Source organism: Coregonus clupeaformis, chromosome 10, assembly GCF_020615455.1.
Source record: "Coregonus clupeaformis isolate EN_2021a chromosome 10, ASM2061545v1, whole genome shotgun sequence".
Taxonomy (NCBI): Eukaryota; Metazoa; Chordata; class Actinopteri; order Salmoniformes; family Salmonidae; genus Coregonus; species Coregonus clupeaformis.
This window is the reverse complement of record NC_059201.1, coordinates 27696442-27709436: the sequence shown is the minus strand read 5'-3', so window position 1 is coordinate 27709436 and position 12995 is coordinate 27696442. Positions and strand designations below refer to the sequence as shown.

At 45.7% G+C, this 12995-nt stretch overlaps 1 protein-coding gene across 9 annotated transcripts in view; it reads left to right on the top strand.

The window, feature by feature from the left end:
* LOC121575844 (membrane-associated guanylate kinase, WW and PDZ domain-containing protein 1-like) overlaps positions 1-12995 on the top strand; it is a 196256-nt gene that overhangs the window by 91830 nt on the left and 91431 nt on the right. For all 9 annotated transcript variants that reach the window (XM_045222938.1, XM_045222937.1, XM_045222936.1 and 6 more), the window contains exon 2: positions 7755-7871. In XM_045222938.1, coding sequence (XP_045078873.1) covers positions 7755-7871 — 117 coding nt within the window. The remainder of the gene's footprint in view (positions 1-7754; positions 7872-12995) is intronic.

The following is a 12995-nucleotide window of genomic DNA, read 5'->3' as shown; positions in this document are numbered from 1 at the left end:
GAAAAACGCATGTCAAAAATGTTATCAATTGATTTGCATTTTAATGAGGGAAATAAGTATTTGACCCCTCTGCAAAACATGACTTAGTACTTGGTGGCAAAACCCTTGTTGGCAATCACAGAGGTCAGATGTTTCTTGTAGTTGGCCACCAGGTTTGCACACATCTCAGGAGGGATTTTGTCCCACTCCTCTTTGCAGATCTTCTCCAAGTCATTAAGGTTTCGAGCCTGACGTTTGGCAACTCGAACCTTCAGCTCCCTCCACAGATTTTCTATGGGATTAAGGTCTGGAGACTGGCTAGGCCACTCCAGGACCTTAATGTGTTTCTTCTTGAGCCACTCCTTTGTTGCCTTGGTCGTGTGTTTTGGGTCATTGTCATGCCGGAATACCGATCCACGACCCATTATCAATGCCCTTGCTGAGGGAAGGAGGTTCTCACCCAAGATTTGACGGTACATGGCACCGTCCATCGTCCCTTTGATGCGGTGAAGTTGTCCTGTCCCCTTAGCAGAAAAACACCCCCAAAGCATAATGTTTCCACCTCCATGTTTGACGGTGGGGATGGTGTTCTTGCGGTCATAGGCAGCATTCCTCCTCCTCCATACACGGCGAGTTGAGTTGATGCCAAAGAGCTCCATTTTGGTCTCATCTGACCACAACACTTTCACGCAGTTCTCCTCTGAGTCATTCAGATGTTCATTGGCAAACTTCAGACAGCCCTGTATATGTGCTTTCTTGAGCAGGGGGACCTTGCGGGCGCTGCAGGATTTCAGTACTTCACGGCGTAGTGTGTTACCAATTGTTTTCTTGGTGACTATGATCCCAGCTGCCTTGAGATCATTGACAAGATCCTCCCGTGTAGTTATGGGCTGATTTCTCACCGTTCTCATGATCATTGCAACTCCACGAGGTGAGATCTTGCATGGAGCCCCAGGCCGAAGGAGATTGACAGTTCTTTTGTGTTTCTTCCATTTGTTGTCATCTTCTCACCAAGCTGCTTGGCGATGGTCTTGTAGCCCATTCCAGCCTTGTGTAGGTCTACAATCTTGTCCCTGATATCCTTGGAGAGCTCTTTGGTCTTGGCCATGGTGGAGAGTTTGGAATCTGATTGATTGCTTCTGTGGACAGGTGTCTTTTATACAGGTAACAAACTGAGATTAGGAGCACTCCCTTTAAGAGTGTGCTCCTAATCTCAGCTCGTTACTTGTATAAAAGACACCTGGGAGCCAGAAATCTTTCTGATTGAGAGGGGGTCAAATACTTATTTCCCTCATTAAAATGCAAATCAATTTATAACATTTTTGACATGCGTTTTTCTGGATTTTTTTGTTGTTATTCTGTCTCTCACTGTTCAAATAGACCTACCATTAAAATTATAGACTGATCATTTCTTTGTCAGTGGGCAAACGTACAAAATCAGCAGGGGATCAAATACTTTTTTCCCTCACTGTATATCCTGATGCTTAGTCACTTTACCCCTGCCTACATGTACATACTGTATCTACCTCAATTACCACGAATTCCTGCACATTGATGCGGTATTGGTACTCCTTGTTTATAGCTTATTCTTGTGTGTTTTATTTCTTTCTTGTTTTTTAAAATTATTATTTAACTCCGCATCGTTGGGAAACTGCATGTGAGTGAGCCGTTTACTGTAATGTCTACACTTGTTGTATTCTGCGCATGTAACAAATACATTTGATTGGATTTTCCATCAGGTTAGACTGTCAATCCCCTCCTGCGAGAGGATGGGAGATGTAGAACTCAATGAGTTGTTATGTAATGGCTACTGGAGGTTACTGGAGGCAGTGATTCACCAGACAGATCTCCACTTTTAGCCCTCTGTTACAAGTCTTATCATACTGCAACACTACTGGATTACTCAATATTCTATCTTTAATCTGCCCACTGTTTCACAGTAGCTCCCCTTCTGCCTTGTCCACCTTTACCCCTTGAGCCTCCCCTCCTCTCCTCCCTAGCCCTGGTATGTCTCCTGTTGGTTAGATCTTGGAGGGCTGATGGTGGTGATTGCCCAAGGCTCAGACGTGGTCAGATGGGCAGGCTGGCATGCTAGCTGTGTGTGCGTGTCTGAGACTCTCCATTGGTCTGAATAATGGCTGGTAAACTGTTTAGGGATCAAGACATTAAGTGTGAACCCCAGGAAGAGCAGTTGCTGCTTTAGCAGTCACTAATGGGGATCCTAATAAAATGCTAAATACTAAGACACAATGATATTCCTGGATGGGAGAGGGAGGACCAAAGCCAGAATTGACCCCTACAGAGCCTTCGGAAGGTATTCAGACCCCTTGACTTTTTTAGTTACGTTACAGCTTTATTCTAAAATTGATTAAATCTTTTTTCCCCTCATCAATCTACACACAATACCCCATAATGACAAAGCAAAAACAGGTTTTTAGAAACCTTTGCTAATTTATAAAAAATAAAAAAACGGAAATATCAAATTTACATAAGTATTCAGACCCTTTGCTTAGTACTTTGTTGAAGCACCTTTGGCAGCGATTACAGCATTGAGTCTTCTTGGGTATGACACTATAAGCTTGGCACACCTGTATTTGGGGAGTTTCTTCCATTCTTCTCTGCAGATCCTCTCAAGCTCTGTCAGGTTGGATGGGGAGCGTTGCTGCACAGCTATTTTCAGGTCTCTCCAGAGATGTTCAATCAGGTTCAAGTCCAGGCTCTGGCTGGGCCACTCAAGGACATTCAGAGACTTGTCCCGAAGCCACTCCTGTGTTGTCTTGGCTGTGTGCTTAGGGTCGTTGACCTGTTGGAAGCTGAACCTTCGCCCCAGTCTGAGGTCCTTAGCGCTCTGGAGCAGGTTTTCATCAAGGATCTCTCTGTACTTTGCTCCGTTCATCTTTGCCTCGATCCTGACTAGTCTCCCAGTCCCTGCCGCTGAAAAACATCCCCACAGCATGATGCTGCCACCACCATGCTTCACCGTAGGGATGGTGCCAGGTTTCCTCCAGACGTGACGCTTGGCATTCAAGCCAAAGAGTTGAATCTTGGTTTCATCAGACCAGAGAATCTTGTTTCTCATGGTCTGAGAGTCTTTAGGTGCCTTTTGGCAAACTCCAAGCGGGCTGTCATGTGCCTTTTATTGAAGAGTGGCTTCCATCTGGCCACTCTACCATAAAGGCCTGATTGATGGAGTGCTGCGCAGAGATGGTTGTCCTTCTGGAAGGTTCTCCCATCTCCACAGAGGAACTCCGGAGCTCTGTCAGAGTGACCATTGGGTTCTCGGTCACCTCCCTGACCAAGGCCCTTCTCCCCCGATTGGTCAATTTGGCCAGGCGGCCAGCTCTAGGAAGAATCTTGGTTGTTCCAATCTTCTTCCATTTAAGAATGATGGAGGCCACTGTGTTCTTGGGGACCTTCAATGCTGCAGACATTTTTTGGTACCGTTCCCCAGATCTGTGCCTCGAGACAATCCTGTCTCGGAGCTCTACGGACAATTCCTTCGACCTCATGGCTTGGTTTTTGCTCTGACATGTACTGTCAACTATGGGACCTTATATAGACAGGTGTGTGCCTTTCCAAATCATGTCCAATCAATTGAATTTACCAAAGGTGGACTCCATTCAAGTTGTGGAAACATCTCAAGGATGATCAATGGAAACAGGATGCAGCTGAGCTCAATTGCGAGTCTCATAGCAAAGGGTCTGAATACTTATATAAACAAGGTATTTCCGTTTTTTTACTTTAATACATTTGCAAAAATTTCTACAAACCTGTTTTTGCCTTGTCGTTATGGGGTATTGTGTGTAGATTGCAGAGGATTTATTTTTATTTTTTATAATAATTATAATAAGGCGGTAACGTAACAAAATGTGGGAAAGTCAAGTGGTCTGAATACTTTCCAAAGGCAGTGTATAGAATGCTTATGGCATGCACAACACACACACACACACACACACACACACACACACACACACACACAGCTGTAGGAGGTTTTCAAAGGGACAGAATCATTCATCAATCAATTTTCAATCAATTTTATTTTATATAGCCCTTCTTACATCAGCTAATATCTCGAAGTGCTGTACAGAAACCCAGCCTAAAACCCCAAACAGCTAGTAATGCAGGTGTAGAAGCACGGTGGCTAGGAAAAACTCCCTAGAAAGGCGAAAGCCTAGGAAGAAACCTAGAGAGGAACCAGGCTATGAGGGGTGGCCAGTCCTCTTCTGGCTGTGCCGGGTGGAGATTATAACAGAACCATGCCAAGATGTTCAAAAATGTTCATAAGTGACAAGCATGGTCAAATAATAATCAGGAATAAATCTCAGTTGGCTTTTCATAGCCGATCATTAAGAGTTGAAAACAGCAGGTCTGGGACAGGTAGGGGTTCCATAACCGCAGGCAGAACAGTTGAAACTGAAATAGCAGCAAGGCCAGGCGGACTGGGGACAGCAAGGAGTCACCACGGCCGGTAGTCCCGACGTATGGTCCTAGGGCTCAGGTCTCTCAGTTGGCTTTTCATAGCCGATCATTAAAGAGTTGAAAACAGCAGGTCTGGGACAGGTAGGGGGTTTCGTAGCCGCAGGCAGAACAGTTGAAACTGGAATAGCAGCAAGGCCAGGCGGACTGGGGACAGCAAGGTGTCATCATGCCCGGTAGTCCTGACGTATGGTCCTAGGGCTCAGGTTCTCAGAGAGAAAGAGAGAACGAGAGAATTAGAGAGAGCATACTTAAATTCACACAGGACACTGGATAAGACAGGAGAAGTACTCCAGGTATAACCAACTAACCCCAGCCCCCGACACATAAACTACTGCAGCATAAATACTGGAGGCTGAGACAGGAGCGGTCCGGAGACACTGTGGCCCCATCCGAAGAAACCCCGGACAGGGCCAAACAGGAAGGATATAACCCCACCCACTCCGCCAAAGCACAGCCCCCGCACCACTAGAGGGATATCCCCAACCACCAACTTACAATCCTGAGACAAGGCCGAGTATAGCCCACAGAGGTCTCCACCACAGCACAAACCAAGGGGGGGCGCCAACCCAGACAGGAAGATCACGTCAGTAACTCAACCCACTCAAGTGACGCACCCCTCCCAGGGACGGCATGAAAGAGCACCAGCAAGCCAGTGACTCAGCCCCTGCAACAGGGTTAGAGGCAGAGAACCCCAGTGGAGAGGGGAACCGGCCCGGCAGAGACAGCAAGGGCTGTTCGTTGCTCCAGCCTTTCCGTTCACCTTCACACTCCTGGGCCAGACTACACTCAATCATATGACCTACTGAAGAGATAAGTCTTCAGTAAAGACTTAAAGGTTGAGACCGAGTCTGCGTCTCTCACATGGGTAGGCAGACTGTTCCATAAAAATGGAGATCTATAGGAGAAAGCCCTGCCTCCCGCTGTTTGCTTAGAAATTCTAGGGACAATTAGGAGGCCTGCGTCTTGTGACCGTAGCGTACGTATTGGTATGTACGGCAGGACCAACTCGGAAAGATAGGTAGGAGCAAGCCCATGTAACGCTTTATAGGTTAACAGTAAAACCTTGAAATCAGCCCTTGCCTTAACAGGAAGCCAGTGTAGGGAAGCTAGCACTGGAGTAATATGATCAAATTTCTTGGTTCTAGTCAGGATTCTAGCAGCCGTATTTAGCACTAACTGAAGTTTATTTAGTGCTTTATCCGGGTAGCCGGAAAATAGAGCATTGCAGTAGTCTAACCTAGAAGTAACAAATGCATGGATTAATTTTTCTGCATCATTTTTGGACAGAAAATTTCTGATTTTTGCAATGTTACGTAGATGGAAAAAAGCTGTCCTTGAAACAGTCTTGATATGTTCGTCAAAAGAGAGATCAGGGTCAAGAGTAACACCGAGGTCCTTCACAGTTTTATTTGAGACGACTTTACAACCATCTAGATGAATTGTCAGATTTAACAGAAGATCTCTTTGTTTCTTGGGACCTAGAACAAGCATCTCTGTTTTGTCCGAGTTTAAAAGTAAAAAGTTTTCAGCCATCCACTTCCTTATGTCTGAAACACAGGCTTCTAGCGAGGGCAATTTTGGGGCTTCACCATGTTTCATTGAAATGTACAGCTGTGTGTCATCCGCATAGCAGTGAAAGTTAACATTATGTTTTCGAATAACATCCCCAAGAGGTAAAATATATAGTGAAAACAATAGTGGTCCTAAAACGGAACCTTGAGGAACACCGAAATGTACAGTTGATTTGTCGGAGGACAGACCATTCACAGAGACAAACTGATATCTTTCCGACAGGTGCAGAGACACAGGTGCAGAGACACATCTCAAATCAATTCCAGTGGCTGGGCCAAAAAGCCAGAGGACAGAGAGGAACATAATTAGTTTGAGGAATGGCCATTAACTTTTCACTGTGGAGGAGGCACTGTTGACAGGTGTCTGTCTGGTCTGGCACAGCGGGGAAGAGCCTCACATGTCTGGATGGCTGAGAGCAGAGCAGTAGCCTTCATTGCAGTACACACAGAACAGTGTACTAGTCTGCCTGCACTAGCTAGGCTAGCTGCCTCAATCATCTTATTAGAGGTCTCTGGCTTTATTTACCAGCAGTGTAGTCCTACACAGTGGTGCACACACACACACTGTTTCCATGGCAACACAATCTGGTGCTTTTAATTCGCCAGCAGCCTGTTTGCCCGAGTTGGCCAAAAACAGGCTCAGAGATTGTGGTTGGAATGTATCTGTCAATCACACAGAGGGGTGTTACATCATACAGATTACAGAAGCACAGAAATATAATAATGTATGGTCATTGAGCTCAATGGATCATTATTGCACCACCCTATACAGATATGCACTGTAGAAAACTTGGGTCCATTGCAGAAGGTACTGGCATGTAAATGGTGATAAAATCATAGCATATACTGTATCTTAGTATGTGTGTACATAACCTTAGTTCTGAGATAGTAGGCTGGCTCTGTAAATATTGTGTGAAAATTACCCTGCATGTGAGAATGTGCTGACTGGCATTGATGTACAGTGGGCTCTCCCAGTCCGTGTCAGTGTGATGTGTCAACAGGAAAGCGTTTGGCACCTCTCTCTCTGCCACTAGCACTGTGTTAGCGGCTACCAGTTAGTCTTCCCACTGTGTGTCTGAGAGACAGATGGCATAGCTGTGGGAGGGGGCTGAGCCACCAGGCAGCACTGGCACTACAGGACTGACTGTCTACAATCTGGGAGAGAGGGAGCTAGCCAGGTACCCCTCCGAGTGACAATGGAAGGTTTGCAGGGGAGGGAGAGGGGGAGAGAGAGCTGTCTACTCAGTTATATTATGCCTATTCATGTCCGACTGGTGTGTTTCTATCAATGACTGTATATATGAATAGACAAAGCCATAGATCACGTGACACCATTCATTCCTATTTAAAGACTCAATAGCGCATTGAAGCCAAATGAAGTAGGTTAAGATGGCGTTTCATGGAGACATAAAATGCACAGTTTGAGCTGCTTCACAAAAATTGACCACGATGATTGCTATTTTTCCATTCACTATAATGAGGGATCCTGTTTTCTGCTAACAATGTCTGCAGTACCACGGTCGGCCTTGACCTTCCGTGGCTTCAATGAGAGGAGGCAGTCGTTCTCCCCTGGTTTCTATGGACGTAATGAAATGGACTGTGAGAGTTGTGTGCTCTCGAAATGCATGGCAGCCATGTTGTTTGGATTTGCTGTTATGTACAGTCGGGGCGTCCATGTTGTGATGTAGTTAACACATGTCTTCCTGTTTGTCTGGCTGCCTACAGGAACCAAGCTGAATAAGGACCTGAAGCACTATCTGAGCCAGCGCTTCCAGAAGTCCTCCCCGGACCACGAGCTGCAGCAGACCATTCGAGACAACCTCTACCGCCATGCCGTGCCTTGTGAGTAGCTCACACCCTTTAAGTTCTCCTCCTCATCGTCATCTTCTTCCTCCTAATCTTTGTGTCATTGGTTTACTGTGCTGGTTTGTAGCTTTGCAAGGACTCTGTGCTGTTTAGTGAAGCTTCACACTGGACATTGGTGGTTATGGCTAGTCACTCTCATGTTGCTGTATGTCTCTGTGTTATCTGAATGGTCAAATGGGTTGTCTGGTTTTAATGGAGCCTCTTGCCCCTCAGAGATACAGATACTCAGAATACTATGCGAGTCGTGAGCACTGGACAACACACAGACAGCAGTAGATGGTCTCCTCCTCCCACTGATGATTGGAACCAGATGACTATGAAGCAGATGCTCTCAATCCTCTTTACCATTCAATCAGACAGATATTTACGTTTCCCAATACTATTTGATTAGAGTGAGAAGGTCCAGCGCATTCCATGGTTGATAGGCCTGGAGGCTTTCGTGCCGCTCGATTAATAGACAGAGTGATTAAACACACTACATCTTGATCAGAACCTCACGCCCATCTTCACTCCTATTTCTTCTCACGATGTACAGTACGTTACATGATGTCCAAGGATTTGGACATGTTTTCTGTGGACTAGTTGTCCTGTATAGATTGTGTATAGGAAATCCAGAGGTACCTTTTGGCTTCATCATATTTCCCAGTGTCTATAATGTGGAGAGGTCCTAACAACACTGGGCCATGCTGGGGCATTTCCCAGTGATGTGGGGGGACTGCAGTAGAGATGGATGTGATCAATATTCACTCCTCTCCTCTCTGTGGCCAGAGAGATAGATGGATGCCCTCGCCTGTTCTCCCCATTCCCAGGTGGATCCTAAATCCAGCTGTGTGGACCAATCCCTTTACAGCAGCTTCGATTATCATCCTCCTGATACTGGAGATGGAATTCCCTGGTGATAATGTGCTAGCCATGACAGACAGACAGAGAGAGAGAGAAAAGGAAGCGAGATCAACCGTGTGACTAGGAGACTGTGCAGTCATACACATAACATAGGGGAATAGAATGGGTTATTTTTAGGATATACAGTTGAAGTCGGAAGTTTACATACACTTAGGTTGGAGTCATTAAAACTCGTTTTTCAACCACTCCACAAACGTCTTGTTAACAAAGAAGTTGGTTAGGACATCTACTTTGTGCATGACACAAGTAATTTTCCCAACAATTGTTTACAGACAGATTATTTCACTTATAATTAACGGTATCACAATTCCAGTGGGTCAGAAGTTTACATACACTAAGTTGACTGTGCCTTTAAACAGCTTGGAAAATTACAGAAAATGATGTCATGGCTTTAGAAGATTCTGATAGGCTAATTGACATCATTTTAGTCAATTGGAGGTGTACCTGTGGATATATTTCAAGGCCTACCTTCAAACTCAGTGCCTCTTTGCTTGACATCATGGGAAAATCAAAATAAATCAGCCAAGACCTCAGAAAATAAATGGTAGACCTCCAGTCTGGTTCATCCTTGGGAGTAATTTCCAAACGCCTGAAGGTACCACGTTCATCTGTACAAACAATAGTACGCAATTATAAACACCATGGGACCACGCAGCCGTCATACCGCTCAGGAAGGAGACGTGTTCTGTCTCCTAGAGATGAATGTACTTTGGTGCGAAAAGTGCAAATCAATCCCAGAACAACAGCAAAGGACCTTGTGAAGATGCTGGAGGAGAAAGGTACAAAAGTATCTATATCCACAGTAAAACGAGTCCTATATCGACATAACCTGAAAGGCCGCTCAGCAAGGAAGAAGCAACTGCTCCAAAACCGCCATAAAAAAGCCAGACTACGGTTTGCAACTGCACATGGGGACAAAGATCGTACTTTTGGAGAAATGTCCTCTGGTTTGATGAAACAAAAATAGAACTGTTTGGCCATAATGACCATCGTTATGTTTGGAGGAAAAAGGGGCTTGCAAACCGAAGAACACCAACCCAACCGTGAAGCACGGGGGTGGCAGCATCATGCTGTGGGGGTGCTTTGCTGCAGGAGGGACTGGTGCACTTCACAAAATAGTTGGCATAGGAAGGAAAATTATGTGGATATATTGAAGCAACATCTCAAGACATCAGTCAGGAAGTTAAAGCTTGGTCGCAAATGGGTCTTCCAAATGGACAATGACCCCAAGCATACTTCCAAAGTTGTGGCAAAATGGCTTAAGGACAACAAAGTCCAGGTATTGGAGTGGCCATCACAAAGCCCTGACCTCAATCCTATAGAAAATGTGTGGGCAGAACTGAAAAAGCGTGTGTGAGCAAGGAGGCCTACAAACCTGACTCGGTTACACCAGCTCTGTCAGGAGGAATGGGCCAAAATTCACCCAACTTATTGTGTGAAGCTTGTGGAAGGCTACCCGAAACGTTTGACCCAAGTTAATTAATTTAAAGTTATTGCTACCAAATACTAATTGAGTGTATGTAAACTTCTGACCAACTGGGAATGTGATGAAAGAAATAAAAGCTGAAAGAAATAATTCTCTCTACTATTATTCTGACATTTCACATTCTTAAAATAAAGTGTTTATCCTAACTGACCTAAAACAGGGAATTTTTATTAGGATTAAATGTCAGGAATTGTGAAAAACTGAGTTTAAATGTATTTGGCTAAGGTGTATGTACATTTCCGACTTCAACTGTAGATGTGTTGTAGTCGGCAACTGCCATTTGGCATTTATGGATGGGATGGCATTCCTTGTTTATTTGTTATACAAAACATACAGTATTTTATTTATTGGCTAGGTTACCCACAATTCAACGTGTCTACTACATTTACATTTTACATTTTACATTTACATTTTAGTCATTTAGCAGATGCTCTTATCCAGAGCGACTTACAGTTAGTGAGTGCATACATCATTTTTTTAAAAATACTGGCCCCCCATGGGAATCGAACCCACAACCCTGGCTTTGCAAACGCCATGCTCTACCAACTGAGCTACATCCCTGGACAACGCTGGGCCAATTGTGCGCCGCCCCATGTGGCGCACAATTCGAACCAGGATCTCTAGTGGCACAGCTAGAACTGCGATGCAGTGCCTTAGACCACTGCGCCACTCGGGAGACATTATCAAGGTCTTGAGTAGTAATTAAATTCCTCTCCTTCAATGCCTTGTTATCCAAGCATGTTTTCTAATGCCCCAGATACATCCTTTAATGTGTGCATTGAGAGGCCTGCTTGGCCTATACCCTACTCCTGACAAGGCTTTTTCCTAATGATTCTCATCATTGGATTTTCAATTAGTTTATTCATGACCCTCTCACGCAAATTGCTATCTGTATTCCAGGGGCTTTTTCCTCAGGACTTTATTGGAATTACCCAGTGCACCATATGTCAGCCAGACAGGCCTGGATTGTGCTAGTCTGGTCATAATGGCCATTTTAATTACCAAAGGCCTAGCTCTTCTCTCCTGACTCCTACTCCTTTTGACATCCTGATAAATTGTATTATGGTTAACCAAGGAAGGAAACATACCACCATGAAGGTGTACCATTGTACAATATGATATGCAGCAATAAGAAGAATACATGTATTTATTGGATTCATTACTTACAAATAGTCACAGTATAGATGCGGAGAGAGGAGGTGAAAGGGCACCAGTACTGGTTATGTTTTCGGCAGTGGTTTGGTTTCTCTCCTTGCCCGTCCAGGCTCTGGTGATTGGAGGTCAGTGTGTGGTGATAAAGATGTGTCTGTGGATCAGCTAGGGCGTGTGTGAGGAGGCTGTGATTAATGGACAGAAAGCAACTGGAGGTGACAGATGGTGGAGTGTGGAGGTGGGGGGACAGGACCAGGGATAGGGATGGCCTAACCCTACATGCTCTGCTCTACTCCTGACTGGGGAAATCCTCCTCAAGCCTCTCCTCTCTGGTGCTCAAACCATACAGCTCAAACTCCCCTTCTCTTATACACACACACACACACACACACCTCCAAGACGATGCTTGACTCCACTCTTTCATCATTCATATAATCAGAGTGTGTCTGTGTCTGTGACGTTATTGTCGCCTGTCCTCAGTTCCTAGTAGACAGGAAGTGACCTGGCCACCTGGCTCTCCCTGCCTGCCCTTCTACAGATCCACACACCTATTGTTGTCCTGGACGGGGAATATCAGCTACAGCATAGAAGAGCAGCGTGATGACTCTGGTTCCTTCTTCTTCCTTTCCTCCAATCACACAGTTGCCTTCTAACACTAGCCTCACCACAGCCCCTCTCCATCTCCGACTACCACAGCCCACTATCTCTCTCTCTCCTCGCTCTCACTTTTCTCTCTCTTCTGTCTCCCTCTGCTCCCCTCTTTTCCCTCTCCAATTTTCCGGTGTTGGTCGGCTTCCCTGCGGTCACCTCACCCGCTCTGCATTCCCGATCTTATTCCCGCTCTGCATTCCCAATCTTATTTTCTCTGCTGTAGCTGCTGCTCCCTCTTCTCCGCCGTTGTTTTCTTCTCGTAACTGTGGTCGGCTCGGCAGCAGCAGAGCTCTCCTCTCGGGGTTTGTGCCTCAGCCTGCCTGCCTGCCCTGCATAGAGAGATCAGCAGGATCCTTGCTGCAGTCAATGGGCTACTGCTCTACCTCTCTCTGTTCCTCACTCTCCCTCTCTCTGCATCAAGGCAAGTGGGCTTTGATTTGTCTGCTGTTGCTGCTATTATTTTTTGTGTGTGAGGGGAGGTGTGTGATGTATCGCCGGGCTGGAGCATGGTGGATGGCTTGTGTATAGGCTAAAGTGATGGGGTGGGGTCGGGGGTGAGGGTGGGGTCGGGATCGGGGGTGGAGAGGGGGATGGGCAGAAGTGAAGAGGGACGATGGAGATCGGCACACACGCAAGCAAGCGGGCTCAGCTATGTCTAGCACACAGGCACAGATGGGGGGCACTAGTAGCACTTTTTCTCTGTCTAGTTTTATCCTGCAGAGTTTGTATGTGGTGCAGTAGGACTTTGTCTTGTGCTTGTCCTCTCTCTATAACGTGTCAGCTTGCATAAGTGCTTGTCTGTCTGCATATGTGTGTATGTTTCTGTTTGTGCACGAAAGCTATTGGATGATGGTAGAGGAGATGTTTGGTGAGTGAGTGTATCTGCAGATTCTCCTAGCATCAGCTCT